The sequence below is a fragment of the Salvelinus fontinalis genome, chromosome 2 (assembly GCF_029448725.1).
Source record: "Salvelinus fontinalis isolate EN_2023a chromosome 2, ASM2944872v1, whole genome shotgun sequence".
Taxonomy (NCBI): domain Eukaryota; kingdom Metazoa; phylum Chordata; class Actinopteri; order Salmoniformes; family Salmonidae; genus Salvelinus; species Salvelinus fontinalis.
The window spans coordinates 80,499,992-80,521,021 of record NC_074666.1 but is presented as its reverse complement, the minus strand read 5'-3'; the positions used below and the strand labels follow the sequence as shown (position 1 = coordinate 80,521,021).

The 21,030-nt window shown below is 46.2% G+C and overlaps 1 protein-coding gene across 4 annotated transcripts in view; it reads right to left on the bottom strand.

Moving 5' to 3' along the window:
- Window positions 1-332: 332 nt before the first annotated feature.
- Window positions 333-21,030, bottom strand: part of rarab (retinoic acid receptor, alpha b) — a 171,875-nt gene continuing 151,177 nt past the window's right edge. For all 4 annotated transcript variants that reach the window (XM_055889478.1, XM_055889476.1, XM_055889477.1 and 1 more), the window contains 7 exons: window positions 17,119-17,267; window positions 6,936-7,077; window positions 3,949-4,109; window positions 3,611-3,787; window positions 3,010-3,214; window positions 2,557-2,715; window positions 333-2,278 (listed from right to left, as the gene is read on the bottom strand). In XM_055889478.1, the coding sequence (XP_055745453.1) occupies window positions 2,073-2,278; window positions 2,557-2,715; window positions 3,010-3,214; window positions 3,611-3,787; window positions 3,949-4,109; window positions 6,936-7,077; window positions 17,119-17,267 (1,199 nt within the window). In that variant the 3' untranslated portion in view covers window positions 333-2,072. The remainder of the gene's footprint in view (window positions 2,279-2,556; window positions 2,716-3,009; window positions 3,215-3,610; window positions 3,788-3,948; window positions 4,110-6,935; window positions 7,078-17,118; window positions 17,268-21,030) is intronic.

The window sequence follows — 21,030 nt, the reverse complement described above, 5'->3', positions numbered from 1 at the left end:
ATCTAGGGCCAGGCTAGGGAATAGCTAGGTACTCGGATGTGTCAGTAGAGTCAAGAATGACAGACAGATAAATACTAATAGTGTGCAAACAGAGGCAGTTGCGTTGCTGTGATAGATACAGAGATAGAGGTGCTGATACTGTGAAACAAACTTACAGAGGCAGTGCTGTTGTGGGGGGGGGGGGGAGTAGAGAGATGGGGAACATGTATACATACAGAGGCAGTGGTGTTGTGTTGTGTGTGTGTGGGGGGGGGGGGGAGGGGGTAGAGATAATGGGGAATATGTATACATACAGAGGCAGTGGTGTTGTGTTGTGTGGGGGGGGGGGGGGGGGTAGAGATAATGGGGAATATGTATACACACAGAGGCAGTGGTGTTGTGAGCGTACTGATATCGTGTCACAGAGTTTACATGGACATAGAGAGATACATCCTACTGACAATGTGCTACAATGTGAGCATACTGGTAACGTGGTACAGTTTGTGACTGATGGTGGGGGGTAATGGGAGCACATAGATATTGACAATGTGCTACAGTACAGAGGCAGTGCTGTTGGGGGGTAATACATACATTATCCAGACGTGGAATGAGAGAGGGACGACCTTAGGGAAAGGGGGGGGGGGGGGGGGGGGGTCACGGAGTTGTTGGTCTTTAAATTGTCAAATTTTTCTATTTTATTTCAGGTGAAGTATAAATTCAACTCTCTTCACTGGTTGTCAATGGCTATGGTGTTCCTAGCAGTCAGTCCCTTCCTTAAGCGGTCTAAACAGTCGATCAGTGATTCATGCCTTCACTTCAGGACACCAAACAAGAACAAAAAGCAAAACATAAAAGGCTTTGACAAAGTGAAAATTGGCTAGACTCCATGTACTTTAAAAACAAAGGAATACATCTTATGTACATTATTTCATGGCTGCTACTTTCTTACAGGTCATCTTCATAACTCCACGACTACTTGACTCTAGATCATAGAACCACTACGTTTCCTTTTCTCCCATGAAAAAAACAAAATGCTGTAAATGGAACAAAACAGAGAAATGCCAACCCAACCTGGTCCAATTTGTGTTTTGTGTATCAATTTGATCCAACATGTGAACGTGACAGTGCAAGAGGTCTAGTGCATAAAGTGAATTGCATCTGAAATCGTGTCATCATTTTTGTTCTACTTATCTTTTGATAGAAAAAACACATATTTCCACTGTGACTACTTAGTGTGCTGATATTCCTGGGTGAAACGAAGAGAACAAAACACTAGGTCTGGGGAGGTGGGGGGGAATCACAAATAACATCTAAGTTCTTAGAACAGTGAGAAAAATACTGAGAAAAAGATGGCAACTCTTCTTTTATGCATCATTCCACTTGGACAATTCAAATTGCAATGATTACTTTTTCAATATATATATTTATATTTCCGTATAGCTTTTGTAAGAAAATCTGTCTCTCAAAGTTGTGAAGGAGAGGCAGGCCCCCTCTCCGAGCAGCCCCCGTTTGCTGTCCCTGACAACATTTAGGGATGACTCGTGCCCAGTGTCCAGCAGTCTGTCTGTCTAGTTCCCTGCAGAAAGACGTGCGTCTTGTCGACCCCTTTACCCCAGGTCTGACGGGCACTGAGCCTGAATTCCTGTCCAATGTCTTGAGGGGGAGAGAGGAAGAACAGAGAGTCATCACTGAGGAGAGTAAACAGAGCAACTCAGATGAAACTCCTTGTGTTGCAGCTGCCAATCCCTGGTGCTGGTTCTGAGGCATGTCTATGGTGGTGGTGGTGGGGGTGAAGGGTATAGTGCCATCCAGATTCAGTCAAGTATGATGGTGCCCGGTCTGTTTCGGTGCCCGGTCTGGGGCTGAGATAGGGGGGGGGGGGTGGGGGGGACGGCTGTCTGTCCATTGAGGCCTGCGTTTTCCCTCAAAGTGTCAAAGTCCGTCCGGGTTGGGCCCAGGCTTGGCCCTCTTCCTAACCCCACTCCACTCTGGCCTGGTTTGTCACACTGTGGGTCTGTCGGTTCGCTGGCTGGCTCCGTCTGTAGTCATGCCTTCTTGCTGTCCCTGCCTGGGGGGTGGTGGTGGACCCCCGTCTAAGGGGAGGGTGCAGGGGGGCTGCTGCGGGCTGAGCTGGGGGACAGGCTGGGGCTGCAGCTGCCTGGTGGGGCCCCTCCTCCGCTGGAGCGCCCCCCGTTGGCCCCCTGGCCCTCCAGACCCTCTGAGTTTTCCAGCATCTCCTGGATGAGAGGTGGCATGGAGCCTGGGATCTCCATCTTCAGAGTAATCACTCGCTCCGCTCCTGGAGGAGGAGAGGGAGGGAGGGAGGAGAAGAGAGAGGCAGAGAGAGAGAGAGGGTCATGTGTTCCACAAGGTTTAGCCACTACAGCAAAATGTCATATGAAAGACCCTAAATATTTATCTTCAAATTTAAAAAAAAATAAAAAAATAAAGTCAATACCAACATAACACAATATAGTTTACCAAGCTACCAATGACCTCACACTGGAAGAAGTGTAAGCTACACTAAAGCTACACTGTAAAAAAAAAACAGCGCGGTGTACAGGCGTGTTCTCTCACCCTTGGCGCTGATGCTTCTGAGGTCCGTGATCTTCATCAGCATCTTGGGGAACATGTGTGGTTTGTGAGGCCTCCTCTTCCTCACGTAGATCTTCAGAGCTTCCAGTAGGGGCTCCTGTAGTACGTCCACCTTGTCTGCCTGCTCCAGATCCTGACGGTCTACACACCACGCACGCACGCACGCACACACACAGGCACACGCACACACACACAGGCACACACACACAGACACACGCACACAGACACACGCACACACACACAGGCGTACACACACAGGCGCACACACACAGGCGCACACACACACACAGGCACACACACAAACAATGAAAAACACATCCTTAATACCCAATACTAATTTGCTTGAAAATAATGACAATTGGCCTCTTGTGATATCAACTCCCGGCCCTGATAGGAGTGCAATGCTGGGTTTGAATGCGAGCCGTGGTGCAGTACCTCCACACAGCAGACAGATGCCGCTGAGCAGGCCGGTCTCTGCGTCGTCCATCTCCAGGGGGAGGAGTGTTTGGGCGAAGGCGAACACCAGGTCTGTGAGCGGGCCGAAGCCTGCATTGTGCATTTGGGTCCTGTTCAGGGTCAGCCCGTCTGAGAATGTCATTGTGTCCTGGTCTGGAGTGTACCGCGTGCATATCCTCAGAATCTGAGGTAGAGGTAGAGAGAGGGAAGGAGGGAAAGGGGGAAAAGAAGGAAGTAAGTCAGTCTTGCGAGCAGATCTCCTGTTTCTGTAGCGTGAGGCAGCTTGATGAACCAGTACACCCCCCAGACAGGATGCTAGACTATCACAGGGCCTGACCCCCCCCCCCCCCCCCCCCCAATCCATCTCCTTAATGCTGAGTGCCAAGCAGAGGTCATATTTCTTAGGGCTCGGCCAGGGATCAAACTCCCAATCTCAGGACGGACACTAATCACAAGGCCACGGAGTTAGTTGGAAAGGGAACGGGAGCACAAATATATTGCTGTTCACTTTCTGTAGATGTTTTGCTGTTTGTAATAAATACACGTATGTCCTAGTGTGTGTCCTGATGCGTCTTCTCACCAGTATGTCCAGACAGGCAGCCTTGAGCAGGGTGATCTGGTCCGCGATAGTGAGGGTGGTGAAGCCTGGCAGGTGCTTGGCAAACTCCACCGTCTTGATGATACACTTAGTGGACAGCTCACTGAACTTATCCCACAGGTTTACATCTAGAGCCACGCGGTGCTCTGCACTGTTATTCTGTAGGGAGGGAGAGGGAGAGGGTGAGGCATACATATAGGTTATTCTGTGATTCTACAAATACATTGGTTGGTATGTTGAGAGTGCAAGGAGCGTATGTTAGTTGGTGTTTGTAATACCCAAACATGTTGGCAGAGTGTGTGTGTGTGTGTATAAGTCACCGTGGTGTATTTGCCCAGCTGACAGAGCGAGGGAAAAGTCTCCTTATGGGCCTTGCGGACGCGTTCGATCATCTGCTCTGTCTCGGTACTCAGCACGTAGATCTCAGTACACTCTGGCTTCTTCTCCTCCTTCTTCTTCTTGTTCCTGTCGTTCCTCACCGCTGAGGGAGGGAGAGAAAGAGATGAAGGGAGGGAGAGAGAGAGAGAGAAGAAAAGACGGAGAGTGTTATCCTTTTGGGCTCAAATGGCAATTTTCAGGGATATGTGAACACTAACCACTACAGGTTGACCTCACAATCCTCACGTAGCCATGCCATCGCCGGTCAAAGAGAGAACACAGAGGCAGTCAGAAAAACGACCGCTCTCCCTGAGACCAGACACTACTGGGAACACAAACGCTGATCAACTGGGACATTGTACGTTGGGGGAATACACACATCAACCACTAGATGGAACCATATACACTTTTCATCCTCAAACGGGCAGAGACAGAAAGAGACAGAAAGAGACAGAAAGAGACAGAGAGAGAGGGACAGAGAGAATGAAAAATGTGTTAGCCGTGTGTTATGTGAGAAATATGGCAGAGGAGAGGGTGTGAGTGAAATGTATGTGGGAGAGAGAGACCTTGAAGTGCTTTGATGTGACAGTGTGAAAAGAGCTTAAGGAGAATCCGTGTGCCGCTGATCTGGCACAATACAGACAGGGAGACACTGGAGAGTTGGGACTAACAGTAGCAAGACACACACACACAAGCAACACATATTTGTGTGAACACACCACAAAACCCACACACTCTCTCTCCCTCTCTTTCATCGGTTTATCTTTCACCTTCCTTCTCCATCTCTCCACATTCTGTCTATCCTCCTCTAGCGACACACTGTATCGCCACTAGAGGTCGACCGATTAATTATGGCCGATTTCAAATTTTCATAACAATCGATAATCGGCCGTTTTGGACGCCGATTATGGCGATTATGCAATCCACGAGGAGACTGCGCGGCAGGCTGACCACCTGTTTCGCGAGTGCAGCAACAAAATGACCTTGTGGCTGCAAGGAAGTACACATGGTTGATAATATTACTAGTTTAACTAGCTTGTCCTGTGTTGCATATAATCAATGCGGTGCCTGTTAATTTATCATCGAATCACAGCCTAATTCAACTTCGCCAAACAGGTGATTTAACAAAAGCACATTCGCAAAAAAGCACAATCGTTGCACAAATGTACATAACCATAAACATCAATGCCTTTCTTAAAATCAATACACAGAAGTATATTTTTTGAAAACTGCATATTTAGTTAAAATAAATGCATGTTAGCAGGCAATATTAAATATTATATATATATATTTATGCAATTTTTTTAAAAATCGTCCGATTAATCGGAATCGGCGTGGGAAAATCATAATTGGTCGACCTCTAATCACACATGTCATATTTCTATATCCTCACTGTATTAAGAGCTGCCAAATCAAGACAATGACACATATATATATATGTGTGTGTGTGTGTGAGTGAGTGTGTGAGTGAGTGAGAGAATTGGAAAGAAGAAGGGAACCATGATAAATAAGATGCTCTCTTTCCTCAGGGCAGCGCAGCACTGTTCACTATGTGTGTGTGTGTGTGTGTGTGACACTGTTGTTCCCCAGAGACAGAGCTGCCAGCGTGGGCCCAGAAAACGCAACCTAATGAAGCCATTAAAGAACTATTAGCCTGGCACTCCAATCAGTCATGGCACACACACACACACACACACACACACACACACACACACACACACACACACACACACACACACACACACACACAGTAAAACGGAGACGGCGTGTATGTGTACACCCCCACCCCCTCCCCACAACTCGTCAATCAAAATTCCAAATCAGCTGTGTGGTGCTATGGCAAAAAAACAAAAACGTGCACCCTGGGGGGGCCCCCAGGACAGTTTGGGTAACCCTGGTGTACATGACATGTGATAATGACATGTGCATCTGCCTGTTGTGAGTGTGTGGTGGTGGGGGAGAACTTAGTAAATAGCATCAGGGTGTCACCCCCTTTCAGAGATAAGATAAGGTTGACCGTTCTAGGCTGACCAGCTCAAAGGTCAATCAAGAGGGGTTAAGACAGCCCTGGACACACACACAGCCCAGCTACACAACTCAATATAGATCCCAATTTAAAACGCAAAACACACACACACCTGCTGATTTTGTCAAATAAAACAAATGTAAAACACCACAACACACTGTGCCGCTTCCAAGGTGTAGTAACATACTCCCCACCACTAGATGGCAGTGTTTGATTTCCCTAGCGGCCTTGACTGGGATGAATGTTGCTATAAACCGGCGGCTCGGAACACTGAGGAGGATAACTCACTTACAGGGGGCCTAGAGGATTAAGTGCTAGGAGATTGTTTTAGCGCTTAGCCTCATTGAAGCCTATAGGGGAATATACAGTGTGTGTGAGTTATACGTGTGGTGGATGTGTAGGAGGGCGTGGACCGAGGGAGGGAAGCCATCATGGGGTGTGGTGGGATGTGCATTATTGCTTCTTGATATAAAAACGTCTTGACATGTATTGGAACCATCACTTTTTGTCATGTCAGCGCGTGGCGCTTTGAATATCTACTTCGGGAAGGCATTTCTTGGGAGACAGTATTCACTCAGAAGAGACAGGCGAACGAGAGAGAGATGTCCACTGTTCATTTTTGTTGTTTATTATCTACTTCACTTGCTTTGGCAATGTTAACATACGTTTCCCATGCCAATAAAGCCCGTAAATAGATGTATTTATTTTTTATAATACAAAAATTGAGAGAGGAGAAACTATGTATCCCATGCCAATAAAGCCCCTTAAATTGAGAGAGACAGAGAGAGACAGAGAGAGACAGAGAGAGACAGAGAGAGACAGAGAGAGACAGAGAGACACAGAGAGACACAGAGAGACACAGAGAGAGACAGACAGAGACAGAAAGAGAGAGAGAGTACTCACACTCCTTGGACATGCCCACTTCTAAACACTTCTGCAGGCGGCAGTACTGGCAGCGGTTGCGGGTGACCTTGTTGATGATGCAGCCCTTCTCGCGATGACAGGTGTACACCATGTTCTTCTGGATACTACGCCGGAAGAAACCCTGAGAGGACGAGAGAGGTCGGGTGTTACATTTGCTTTAAATGCGCATTAAAACATTTTTTTTTTTTATATATATATATTTTTAATAAAAAAAAAAGAGAAGGGGAGAAAGATTGCTGTTATGTTCCTGTTTTGCTTTGGCAATATACAAAAGTGAATGGCACGCTTTGATGTCAACGTAGCACCATTGTGTGAAAGAGAAGTGAAAAGGAGAGAGAACTAGAGAGAGAAAGAATAGGAGGAAGAGAGAGGGGGTTGGGCCGATAAAAGGTCATTTTCGATAGCAGTGGTCTCATTGAGATAGTAAAACTAGAACAGGCGATCCATTTTTGACCACATATCCTATTTGTTTTCCAGACCTTTTATTTCCAATACTGATCGCTCGTCTTCTCATGTTCTCTCTCGTCCCTCTGCAGCAGACAGACGATGAGCAAATATGTTTGGAACATCGATTTGCAATAAAATCACAGTATCAAATCGCAATAGACACAGAACGGCCCTAATATGTCACATGCTGTCTTCACACACACAATTACACAACCCCCAATGAATCAATACGACACATCGACTTCCTTAAAAACAGTGCCCAGACAGTGTTCAACTTCCCTTTCTGTGTGTTTCTGTCAGAGAAAGCACGTGTTTCTCCACAGTGACTAACAGTGGCACCACCACCACCACACGTGCTACGCTCGACTCTGAATCATGCCCGATCACACTCTGCTATTTGGGCGTTTTCAAACGATGCTGTTAACATATTTTAGGACACGACTTTTACAACCCACTAAGCTGAGGGAAATGTGCTAGCTTTGGCACCGTGTGGACACTTTTGATGCCAATAGAGCAATTTGATGTGGAAAACAGTGTGTGGGAAAGACAAAAGTTTGCTAGGCATTAACAGCGGACATTTTAGTCATTTAACAGATGGTTTTGTTCAGAGCGACTTGTACATACATTTTCTTACCTTCTTTTTCTTGTACTGGTCCCCTGTGGGAATCGAACCCACAACCCTGGCGTTGCAACTGCCATGCTCTACCAACGGGGCCACGTGGGACCATTAACTGTGTGTGTGTGTGTGTGTACATGTGTATGTGAGTGTCTGTGCATCTATGCGGCTGTGTGGGCCTAGCTTGGCCAGGGGCTAGGTTAGTTGTGCCACACCGGGTGGCATTAACTCACTAGTCTTAAGCACCAATGAGCTCCCATTGGTTAATCCCTTAAGGGGCTTATGGGCAGACAGGGCCTGGTGGCATTGGGGGGGGATCATACTAACTCCCATTCCTCTTATAGTGCCCTCCTCGTCCATAGAGACGATGACAGATGATGCTTTCTACCTATTGTGTTGAAGTGTTTGTGTGTGTGTGTGTGTGTGTGTGTGTGTGTGTGTGTGTGTGTGTGTGTGTGTGTGTGTGTGTGTGTGTGTGTGTGTGTGTGTGTGTTTGTGTGTGTGTGTGGCAGATGCCTTGCAGATACAATGCATGTTTGTTAAACACAATGCACGTTTCACTGTCATCTTGTGAATATCTTGATCAAGGTCACTGATCAGAACAATGACAATGAACAGTGCAGATGTAACAGTGTTTGTGTGTTGGAGTAGCTCATACAGATACATTCACACAGAGACTAACAGAAGTGGAGAGCCTTTGTTGCTGACCTATGAACCAGTCATCGTGACGGGATGAGTGAGTGATGGCATACAGAGAGCGGTAGAGGGTGCTGGACAGAAACACACTAAGCATGCCAAACATTAGGAACAGCTTCCTAATATTGAGTTGCACCCCATTTTGCCCTCAGAACAGCCTTGATTCGTCGGGGCGTGGACTCTACAAGGTGTCGAAAGCGTTCCACAGGGATGCTGGCCCATGTTGACTCCAATGCTTCCCACAGTTGTGTCAAGTTGGCTGGTTGTCCTTTGGGTGGTGGACCATTCTTGATACACACGGGAAACTGTTGAGCGTGAAAAACCCAGCAGTGTGGCAGTTCTTGACTCAAACCGGTGGCACCTACTACCATACCCAGTTCAAAGGCACTTAAATCTTTTGTCTTGCCCATTCACCCTCTGAATGGCACACATACACAATCCATGTCTCAATTGTCTCGAGGATTAAAGATCCTTCTTTAACCTGTCTCCTCCCCTTCATCTACACTGATTGACGTGGATTTAACAAGTGACACCAATAAGGGATCATAGCCCGGGCTTCAACTGGTCAGTCTAGGTCATGGAAAGAGCAGGTGTTCCTAATATTTTGTACACTCAGTGCATGTGTGCTGATATGTGAAATAGGACGAGAGATTTTACAGAAAGACCGATGAATATTTGAAAAGACAGGTAAAGAACAAAAGCACGGCTAAAAAGGACAGTCAGATAGACAGAGAGAAGAGGAGTAGACAGGCAAGCAAACAATCCAAAATATCAAAACGTAAACAGAGGGCAAATACAGACAGATAGAAAGGGATGAATAAACAGGCTGTAAAGAGAGAGGGAGAGCAAACAAACAGATGTACAGCCAGATGCACAGAATAATGAACTGGAGGGGGAAAAAAAGAACGATGCCCTGCGGCAACTAAGAGCAATGCTTGTGGTGACAATTTGTGTGCCCCTCTGGTGTTAAACTTTTCCCAGCAATATCACTAATCCGCTCCATCGCACACACACACTATTGTGGCCGAGATTAAGTGGCGACAGCCCCTAATGTCGGCAGACCAGAGCTGGTGTGTGTTGTGGCAGAGTGCACAGGCCAGGCCAACCACGCCTCTGCTTTGAGCCCTGTGTGAAGGTCAGGTGACCCGTTAAGCCTCCCCCAAGTCTGTCGCCCTTAATCAGGATCAGTGGAGCCAACATGGATGACTTGAAACCTACCATACATTAGCAAACATAGCACATCTGACGTCGTCCATTTTGTGCCAAATGGCCCTGGTTTCCTCAGCTTATGGGGTTTGTAAAGGTAGAGAAATGCAACTGAATGCAGCTGGTGATGGAGTCAGTGTGGACATGATGGTGCGTGAATCTAGCCCCGCTGATATACTGTATGTAAGCCTACCCTCCCAGCAGAAGGTAGTCATCAATGTTACGACAGGGGTACTGCCATTGTGGTGGGTGATGCCCTCTCCACATGCCAGAGGAGATTCCTGTGCCCAGTTTGGCAGTGGCACTGCTTGGCATGGCAGTGGCACAACCATGAAAAATATTAAGCCCTTTTACTGGGTAAGTCTCCGTGCTATCATATTTATAGAATCCCACTGATTCACACAGCAAATTCTTCATAACAGCAGGCATTAGTATTAGGTCAACTTGGAATCCATGGAAAACTTGCAGTAAGCACTAACTGAAATAGTAAAGTCCATTGTTGTTCTAGTGGTGTGTCTGATGCTTCATGGGATTATGCTGCCTTACACAGGCCAATCAGCATCCAACACAGGCCAATCAGCATCCAACACAGGCCAATCAGCATCAAACACAGGCCAATCAGCATCCAACACAGGCAAATCAGCATCCAACACAGGCCAATCAGCATCCAACACAGGCCAATGAGCATCCAATACAGGCCAATCAGCATCCAACACAGGCCAATCAGCATCCAACACAGCCCAATCAGCATCCAACACAGGCCAATCAGCATCCAACACAGGCCAATCAGCATCCAACACAGGCCAATCAGCATCCAACACAGGCCAATCAGCATCCAACACAGGCCAATCAGCATCCAACACAGGCCAATCAGCATCCAACACAGGCCAATCAGCATCCAACACAGACCAATCAGCATCCAACACAGACCAATCAGCATCCAACACAGACCAATCAGCATCCAACACAGACCAATCAGAATCCAACACAAGTAGAGCGAGACCCTTCTCCTCGAGCTACAGATTTCTAGGAACGGATCTAGAAAGCCTAGCCTACACTCCCTAGAAAGAGAGTGTGAGAGTGATACCCTCTCAATCGCTCAAATATGCATTACAATATCACAGCCGGCATGAAATAATCATGGCGGAAAGAGGTGAGCTAGGTGACTTCGCACCGCTGCAAACACCATGGTCGTGTATCTCCCCTACCACTCTTCACGCAGTCCAGGGCTGTGGTTTTATTATGGCGTCGAAGTGTACGTCCCAAAAGGCACCTCAATAGGGTGTGACTTAGGATGCAGGCACAGGTAGGAACTCCCTCCCTCCGATTCTGCGGTGGGCTGGGATGAGGGCGCTAACTTCTACGCGGCACTCTGCTGGGTAGTTGATGCCTTATTGACGCTCCTCTGCTCTCTCTTCCTAGAGAGGTCCTGGGTTTGAGGTCAGATGGGAAGGATACCTCAGACAAGGTGGTCTCTTAATGGCTCAATTTCGCTAGAGGAACCACGACGCGACGGGCCGTGGCAGAACCGCCACGAACTAGCCTTGTTCGTTCTTGGTTGTTTTCCATTTGCAGTGGAACTGGAAACAGGACTCGGTTTCATTGGCGGGGGGGGAAAAAACGGCTAGTGACGATTCTAGGAGCACGACCGATGACGCAATTCGACAGTGACATTGTTGTGATGCGTACTGGAGGCGTTAGCATGGCTATTTGGTGCCATCCTTTTACTTTTTGTTTGCGGGCAGCAATGGAGAGTGAACAGAATAGAGGAGACGGCGGAAAAGAGCCTGAGAAATGCGCGACGTATCAACATGCGAAGAGAGGATCGTTTCAGCCGGTTGAAAGACCAGCTTATGCGTCGGAAGGCACTTCCCAGATGCTCAAAATCTTTTTCCCGCTTTAGAGGTATTCGTTAGTGTAGCTGTACCGTTTGTAGTCAGATTTATCCTTCTCTTTTAAATATGGAACCATTGGCTCGTGCGTGAGTATTAACAACATGCACTGTGACATCATTGTGTGAGACCAATCTTTGAGTACAGGCATTTGTAACCCCACCCACCAGCCTACTTGGTTCGACGTCAGTACCAGATGTCAAACGAGGCTGAATATCCCGCTTGGTTTCAGAAATCAAGTGGGCCATGGGAAAATGGAAATCGAATAGGAACCGCGATATTCACGGCACGACCCTGCAGTGGAAAAGCCCTCTTAGTGACCTTTTATTATTTTATGTATTCATTTAACTAGGCAAGTCAGTTAAGAACAAATTCTTATTTACAATGACGGCCTACCCTCCCGTAACCCAGACGACGCTGGGCCAATTGTGAGCCGCCCTATGGGACTCCCGATCGCGGCCGGGTTATGATACAGCCCGGGATCGAACCAGGTTCTGTAGTGACGCCTCTAGCGCTGCGATGCAGTGCCTTAGAACGCTGCGCCACTCGGAAGACCTTTGATGGCTCCTAGCCGCCAAGCCACTGAGGGTGCATTTGAAGATGTGAAAGGAGAACGAGGAGAAGGGGGGGAAGAGTGGAGAGCGCTTCTGTGCACATGGGAGTCCCTATGATACATATGGACCTCTGTTGAGCGGTGTCCTACGCACACACAAATGCACATGCACCTACTAAATAGTACGTCCAAAACAGTCCGTTTCCTCTCGCTTGCCTTTTTGACAGCTACAGCTGTTAGTGGCCTGAAATCCCCTGGACTGAAGCTCAGTAATTACAAGGTGTGAAGAATGTTCTGGCAGCAGAGGGCTGGTGCCGTGGTCGAAGACTGGCCTAGAGCACTGGGACTACAAGCATAGCTAAACAACTACAGGAGCTAGACCTTAAAGCTCTGGAACTAAAACAATACACTGTGGCTAAACTACAGGAGCTAGAGCTAACAATACTGGAACTACAGCAATATAAAAGAGAGGGGGGGTTTAGCGCTTTACAGGAGAGAAGTGCTAATGTTAGTAAAGGGGACTAGAGCTGTGTTCGGATACTCATACTAACCGCACTAATTGAGTATGTAGTATGCTTATTGGTCATAGTATAGATATAGTTAGTATGCCAAAAGTTCCCGGACGTCGTACTACATTCGCCAAAATACGACGTGTACAAGCAGCGGACACCATTTCTGTGCTTTCAGGGCCCATAATGCAACTCTTCAGAAAACGGGCGTGGCTTCACAAGGTTTTCAGATTTGAAGAAATGGCGGAAAATATGCTGCCGAAGTCCGACGAGAGCGGATACAAATTCATTGATTTGAATAATTATGAAAATGTTGAGCAATGTAATAAAGTAATGACTTTTCAAATAAGTTACGCTACACGTTATGTTGGCTGACAATTTTCTAGCTACGCTATCCTGCATTACAGCAGTAAGTACCGGTATGTTAGCCAGCTACCTAACGTTAGTTGGCTACGAATACATCGAACTAGCTAGTATATTAACTATCCGCTATCTAACTACCCAACGTTTAATTGACTTGATTATTAGCTAAGTGGTATAGTCGTTGGGCGTTCTTAATTGACATTGTTAATTCTGGCTATCTACTCCGATTTCAGAGCACTCTCGTCCGAGTGTGCCAGAGCGCAGAATAACTGATGAATTTACGAACGCTCAACACCTGTTGAATATGGCCGGTGTCAGTAAACATCAGACAAAAAAAGCATGATTAAATTGTTGCCAGCACCACAGTTATAGTCACCAACGCTCTGGATAACATGAAAACAGCCTAACCAGCTCTACTAGGGCGAGTTTAATGGTCAGAGTGAGGTGTTCTCTCATTTGTGTCTGGAAGTAGCTATCCAATGTTAGCCAGTTATCTTGGGTGCTTGACTGCCGTTGTGAGGTCAGAATGCTCGGATCAACCCTACTCCTCGGCCAGAGCGTCTAGTGTGCGCTCTGAACGCTCCGAGAGCGAAACGATCAATTTACAAACGGACTGTCCGACAACGCTCTGAATTTACAAACGGAGGAGAAGATGGAAGGTCTAGGTTTGGTGAGGGTTAAAAGTACACATACAGATGGTCGGGAACACAAACACCTGAAAAACACACCCACAGGTTTCAGCCAGGCAGAATGAATGCCCTGTGGAACCCATGGGTTAAGTGTCTATAAATAAAGAGTGGATGACCGGAAGAGAGAGAGAGAGAGAGAGCGAGAGAGAGCGAGAGCGAGAGCGAGAGAGAGAGAGCGCAACAGAATGAAGAGAGACATGGGAGAAGTGTGCAGGTAGATCAACAGCAAAAGAAAGATGAAAATAGAGAGATTATCAGACAGAGATGGAAACCGAGAGAAAAAGAGATGCAGTAAGAGAGGATGAGACAGAGGAGAGGAGAGAGAGAGAACAGCCTGACAGGACTCTGTGGGCCTATATCTGATATGGGATCCTTGATCTCTTCCTGGCCAACGGCCGACCCCTGATCTCTTCCTGGCCACCGGCCGACCCCTGGGCGCCTGTGATTGACCCTGGTGTGACCTGGGACAAGGGGATCTACTCACGGTACGGTGACCCTCTACCGTGAGGGGGGGGGGGTCATCACCCATGCACCACTTCACTCCACACCATGTCCTGCCTGCCCCATCCTGTAAGCCTCTTTAGCTGCACAACTAATCCTAGCCCCCGGTAACAGCCTGGGAGTGTATGTGTGTGTGCATATATGTGTGTGTGAGTACGAAACAGATTACTTGTGTATATGCACAGGGGTCACAGTATGCCGTGTGTATGTAACATGGCTAAACCCTCGGCCCTAATCTATGTGCTCTCTGTCACCTCTGGGTCTGCATGGCAAATGGCCCAGGAACACAAGGAAAATACTCAAGGGCCAGTCAGCCCTTCCCCCTGTTGAGGGGCCAAAATCTCAGTCTCTCTCACACAGTATCTAGCAGACTGACTATTGGAATGTGTGAGAGAATAATACCACTGAAGCCATGTTTGGTATCTCTACTGAAAACTTCTTCCCTGAAGTGAACTCTGATGCCATCTATATGGATGTATGATCTCCGTGGTTATGTGTAGTTGTTCAGAATGAACTCTGATGACACCGTATGCAAGGGTTTCCTTTGTGCCGTCTCAGGAATGCGACCCGGTCTCCGGTATAAATGGAATGAAGGTCTCTAATCCTGCCCGTGGGAAAAGGTTTTCTGAAAACGCTTCTCTCTTTTAGGTTAGCCCATAGGCCTAGAGGGTCTGTTTTGTTCTTGCATGTTGGATGCATTTGCAGTTTGCTTTGGTAGCGTTTCAGATTAGTTTGTGCCCAAAAGAAATGAATGGTAAATAATGTGGTGTCATTTTGGAGTGGCCTTTATACATGCTAACCTCACCTGTTATTGGCATGTCCTGGGGGTATGATCTTTGACCCTCTGTAACTTCCTCACTCATCATTATTCACTCATCATTATCCGTAATCGCGGTAGCATCCACATTCATGTAGAAATGTTCAGAAACATTCTATTCTTAATTATAATATAAGTGACTCCAAAATGACACAAAGCATAGCAACATCCACCCGTAGCACGCACTCCAGCAGGTATATTTCACTGGTCATCCCCAAAGCCAACTCGATTGGCCACCTTTCCTTACAGTTCTCTGCTGACAATGACTGGAACAAATTGCAAAAATCACCGAAGCTGGAGACTCATATCTCCCTCACTAACTTTAAGCATCAGCTGTCAGAGCAGCTTTACCGATCACTGCACCTGTACACAGCCCATCTGTAAACAGTCCACCCAACTACCTCATCCCCATACTGTTATTTCTTTTTGCTCTTTTGCACCCCAGTATCTCCACTTGCACATCAACATCTGCACTTCTATCACTCCAGTGTTAATGCTAAATTGTAATTATTTCGCCACTATGGCCTATTTAGTGCCTTACCTCCCTAATCTTACTACATTTGCACACACTGTATATAGATTTTTCTATTGTGTTACTGACTGTACGTTTGTTTATCCCATGTGTAACTCTGTGTTGTTGTTTGTGTCACACTGCTTGGCTTCATCTTGGCCAGGTCGCAGTTGTAAATGAGAACTTGTTCTCAACTGGCCTACCTGGTTAAATAAAGGGGATTTTTATTTATTTTTATAAATAAACATAGAATATAGCTCAGTATTTTAATCATTTATTTTATCAAGTCATTATTGCTCATCTTTATCAAAAGGTGTCAATAATTTCAGACCCAACTGTATATATACACATATATGATCAATATTACCACACTACGTGTGTGTGTGTGTATGTGTGTGTGTGTGTGTGTGTGTGCGTGTGTGTGTGTGTTCACATGCTCATCAAGACTGAATGCCTGTGTACATCAATAGATTATTCTGGATGTGCATGTTGATTACGGAGTGCATGAGCGTGTGTGTGTCTATATTCCTCTGCTGTTTTGACAGCTCTGTTATTACGGATGACAACTAGGCTAAAGCCCAAACAACTGCACATTTGCAGACAGCCATTTCCCTAAATCTGGGGATGGGGAATGAGTGTTCCAATTTGCAAAAAAAAAAAAAAAAAAGCCTCCAGCTAAAAGAAAAGAAAAGTAGACCAGATACACACGTCCTCAAGGGACCCCAAAAAAGAGAACCAACCAGGAAACAGAAAAAGAGGGAACAAAAAAAAACACACCCATTTAATGAAGATTTCTTCCAGGAGAGATGGAAGAAGGGTTTGCGTGGGAGCAGGAGAGGACTGTATGTGTGTGTGTGTGTGTGTTTCATGACAGTGAGCCCTAACTAACCATCAAACACGCACACACGCTACACCTATGGGAGGGGGACTGTGTAGTCGCGCTAGTTAGGCTAGCACTAACCTGTGCTTCACCGCAGTCCCAGTGGAGGGCCACTATACATTCAGATGCTGGCAACCTTCAACTATTGAGGATACTTTAGATAGCATGCTGGAGCTCAATCTGGTAGCGGGAGACTTTTCCAGGCAAAACGTTTCGTTGCCGGAGTAGTCAGTCTACACAGTTATGGTGTAGAACTCTGGTACTTCATTAACTCTCTCCGCAGCACTTGACTGATATTTAAAAGTCATTCACTGGCCTAAGAGTTCAGGCTTCCCAAGTCCTTGGGCGACAAAGAGAGAGAGAGGGCGATGGAGGCGAGGGGAGAGTAAGAACGAGCGAGCAAAAGAGAGAGAGGCGAAGAGAGAGAGAAACACAATGTGAGATGGAGAGGGGGCGAAAAAGCATGGCCAGAAGTGTCTCACCTTGCAGCCCTCGCAGGCGCTGACTCCGTAGTGGTATCCCGAGGACTTGTCCGCACAAACGAAGCAGGGTTTGTAGATTCGCGGGGGAGGTGGCGGCGAGGGGGGACTGGGGACTATCTCCTCCGAGCTGGTGCTCTGGGTCTCTATGGCTGCAGAGAGAGAGAGAGAGAGAAAGGGGAGCGGGAGATTAGGTTAGTTTAATCTAAAGGGCTGGGTGATCTTAAAAAGACATACAACTATGCTATTACTTAGCCTAATCACCGATTAAGACGTGGCGGAAACAAGTGACAACGACACATTGCAACAAGTTGACCGTATGAAAGATTCAGTGGAACCACAGTTGGTCATTGGGTAGGTAACGTGTAGCACAGTTCACTTGAATAATCACCGCACTTTGATGTAACTGCATGTTGTGCCGAGAGAGAGAGATTCAAATGGATCAAAAGAGAATTAGGATGAAAGAGTGAATGGGAATATGAGAGAGAGAGAAGCACATGGTGATAAAGCAGATGATGTTACCGCCTGTGGTGGGCCTCTCCCTAGAAAGCCTCTATAATAGCATCGCCCCGTGTGAGAGGCAACCTGCTGTGGAGAATAGGTTGAGTTGGCCCACGGCCTGCTTTCTGCTTCATAGCAAACACACACACACACACACACACACACACACACACACACACACACACACACACACTGGGAGTAGTGCCAGCAATAATTAATGGAGTTGTGCTTGTCACCGAGGAGGAGAGAGAGAGAGAGAGAGGCAGGAGAAATACACAATAAACTGCTCCATTAAAGAGCTCTAGAGAACACACAGCCATGTTAGCAACCATGGCTTACCAGCCAATCAAGAGTCCTCCTAGGAGCCTCCGTGACCAATCAGGGCTCACTCAGGCATTATTGCAGCTCATCGCGGTCCACTAGGTAGCCATAGCGACCAATCACTATCCACAACGGTACAATCTCCATGATGACAATGAGCAAATGAGCTCCAACATTAGTGTCTTATTAGGAGGCTATTGCCAATGATGAATGATCATAGCAATGAATAATATCTCAGTCACAAGAGTGCATTCAAACCACATTCAAACGAGTAGTTTATTAGCTGCTAGTCTTTAACAGCAGAACGTAGACCATATACAGTGCCTAGTTGAAGTCTACACACCCCTGGCACAGTCTTCACATTTTGCGGCCTTAAAATGTAATCTATACCGAACAAAAAATATAAATGCAACAATTTCAACCATGAGTTACAGTTCATTTAAGGAAATCAGTCAATTTAAATAAATATATTAGGCCCTAATCTATGGATTTCACATGACTGGGCAGGAGCACAATCATGGGTGGGCCTGGGAGCGCATAGCCACACCCACTTGGGAGCCAGGCCCAGCCAATCAAATGACTTTTCCCCACAAAAGGGCTTTATTACAGACTGGAATACTCCTCAATTTCATCAGCTGTCCGGGTAGCTGGTCTCATACGATCCCACAGGTGAAGAAGCCGGAAGTGGAGGTCCTGGGCTGGCGTGGTTACACGCTGTCTGAGGCTGTGAGGCTAGTTGGACATACTAATGAATTCTCTAAAATGACTTATGTAGAGAGGTTAACATTAAATTATTTGGCAACAGCTCTGGTGGACATTCCTGCAGTCAGCATGCCAATTGCACTCTCCCTCAAAACTTGAGACATCTGTGGTATTGTGTTGTGTGACAACTGCACAAGGTGCACCTGTGTAATGGTCATGCCGTTTAATCCGCTTCTTGATATGCCACACCTGTCATGGATTATTTGGATGGATGGATTATTTTGGCAAAGGAGAAATGCTCACTAACAGGGATGTAAACACATTTGTGCAGCATTTGAGAGAAATAAACTTTTTGCGCGTATGGAAAAATTCTGGGATCTTTTATTTCAGCTAATGAAACTTGGGAACACCACTTTACATGTTACGTTTATATATGTTTTCTTTATAGAAGGGATTAAATTACATTTGTTCCCCTACAGAGCTACATAATTTACTCCAATTTGAAAAAGTGAAAGAAAGTTAGAGATCATTTTCCGAATAAATAAAAAAACGAACGAAAACACATAGATGCCTGGATTGCGTACGTCTTCACTCCCAAGAGTTAATACTTGGTGGAAGCATTTTTTAGCAGCCATCACAACTGTGAATCATTTTGAATAATATTCTACCAACTTTGCACAACTCCTAGGGCAACACATGCCCATTGTTTTTGTCAAAATTGCTCAAGCTCAGTAAATCTGGTTGGGAATCATTGATGGACTGAATCAAGCAAATTTAAGTCGGGACTGAGACTAGACCAACTATTGGGAAAGCCATTTTGGTGTTTCTTTGGCATACAAATGTGTGTAAATGTCTAGCTGAAAAATAAAACTCTATCCCAGGGTTAGGTTTTCAGAAGACTGAGGTGGGTTTTCCTTCAACTCTTTACCTGGGCGTCGCTTATTTCCTATTGATTTTGATCCCGACAAACTTTCCAGTCCCTGCCGATGACAAGCATACCCACAACATGATGCTGCCACCACAATACTTGAAAATACAGAGGGTTTCACTCTGTGTTGTGTTGGATTGGATTTGACCCAAACCATTCGTTTTTTTATTTAGTCCAAAAAGTTTATGCATTTGCCGTGTGGCCGTTCAGTATTACTTAGCGGCTTGTTGCAAACAGAATGGATGATTTGGAGTGGATTTTTTTCAAACACTGGCTTCCCTCTTTTCACTGTCATACAGGCCAGTAATGTGGGATGAATACAATGTTGTCGATCCCTTTCTATTTTCAAGTATTGTTGTGGCAGCATCACGTTATGGGTATGCTTGTCGCCGGCAGGGACTGGGGAGTTTGTTAGGATCAAAATCAAAAAAAATATGAAAGGAGCAGAGCCCAAGTAAAAAGTTAAGAGGAAAACCTTCCTCAGTCCTTTTGAAGAGCCAACACTGGGATATAATTTACATTTTCAGAGGGACAATTACACACATTTTAAGACAAAAGACACACCAGAATTGAGAAGTTTAGTGTTCCTGAGCGGTCCCGTTTCAGTGCTGACTTAAATCTGCGACAAGATTTGAATATTGCTACTCATCAATGATTCCCAACCAAACTTACTGAGCTTGATCAATGGATATATGTTAACCTAAAAGGTGTGCAAGGTTGATAGAATCTTTATTCAAAATGATTCCCAGCTGTAATGGCTGCCAAAGGTGCTTCCATCACATATTAACTCTGGGGTGTGATAACATGCTCAATCAATATTTTGTATTTTTTTGTCATTTCGAAATATTGACATCATTTTTCTATCCCTTTGAAAATGTGTAGTAGGCCGCGTAGATCATTAGGAAAAACCCTAAATGAATCCCTTTGTTGATGTCATTTTAAGGCAGCAAAATGTGAAGCCTGTAAGGCGTGTAGACTTTCACGAGCGACTGTATGCGTTATGAAAAGGGAAACATGCCTGCCGTGTGATGAGAAACAGTGATCTTGTGTAATCACAGTCCATCATGTAAGCTCCTCCACTTCTTGGAAGAGGGGCTTACATCATTTGGAAGAATGTACGAGGGAGACCCTGAACACACACACACACACACACACACACACACACACACACACACACACACACACACACACACACACACACACACACACACACACACACACACACACACACACACACACACACACACACACACACACACACAGCTTACATACATGTACACACAACACACCTTCAACCTGTCAGAGCTCTCATAGTGTGTGTGTGTGATGCTTAGGGGTCCGACTGAACCCTGGAGTGTTAGTAAGTGCTCCATTTTTACCCCAGGACTCATAGAACCTGCCAGGCAGCATGAGAGGACGAAAGGGGGAAAGGAACACACGCACATTGACCTGACCCAAAAACA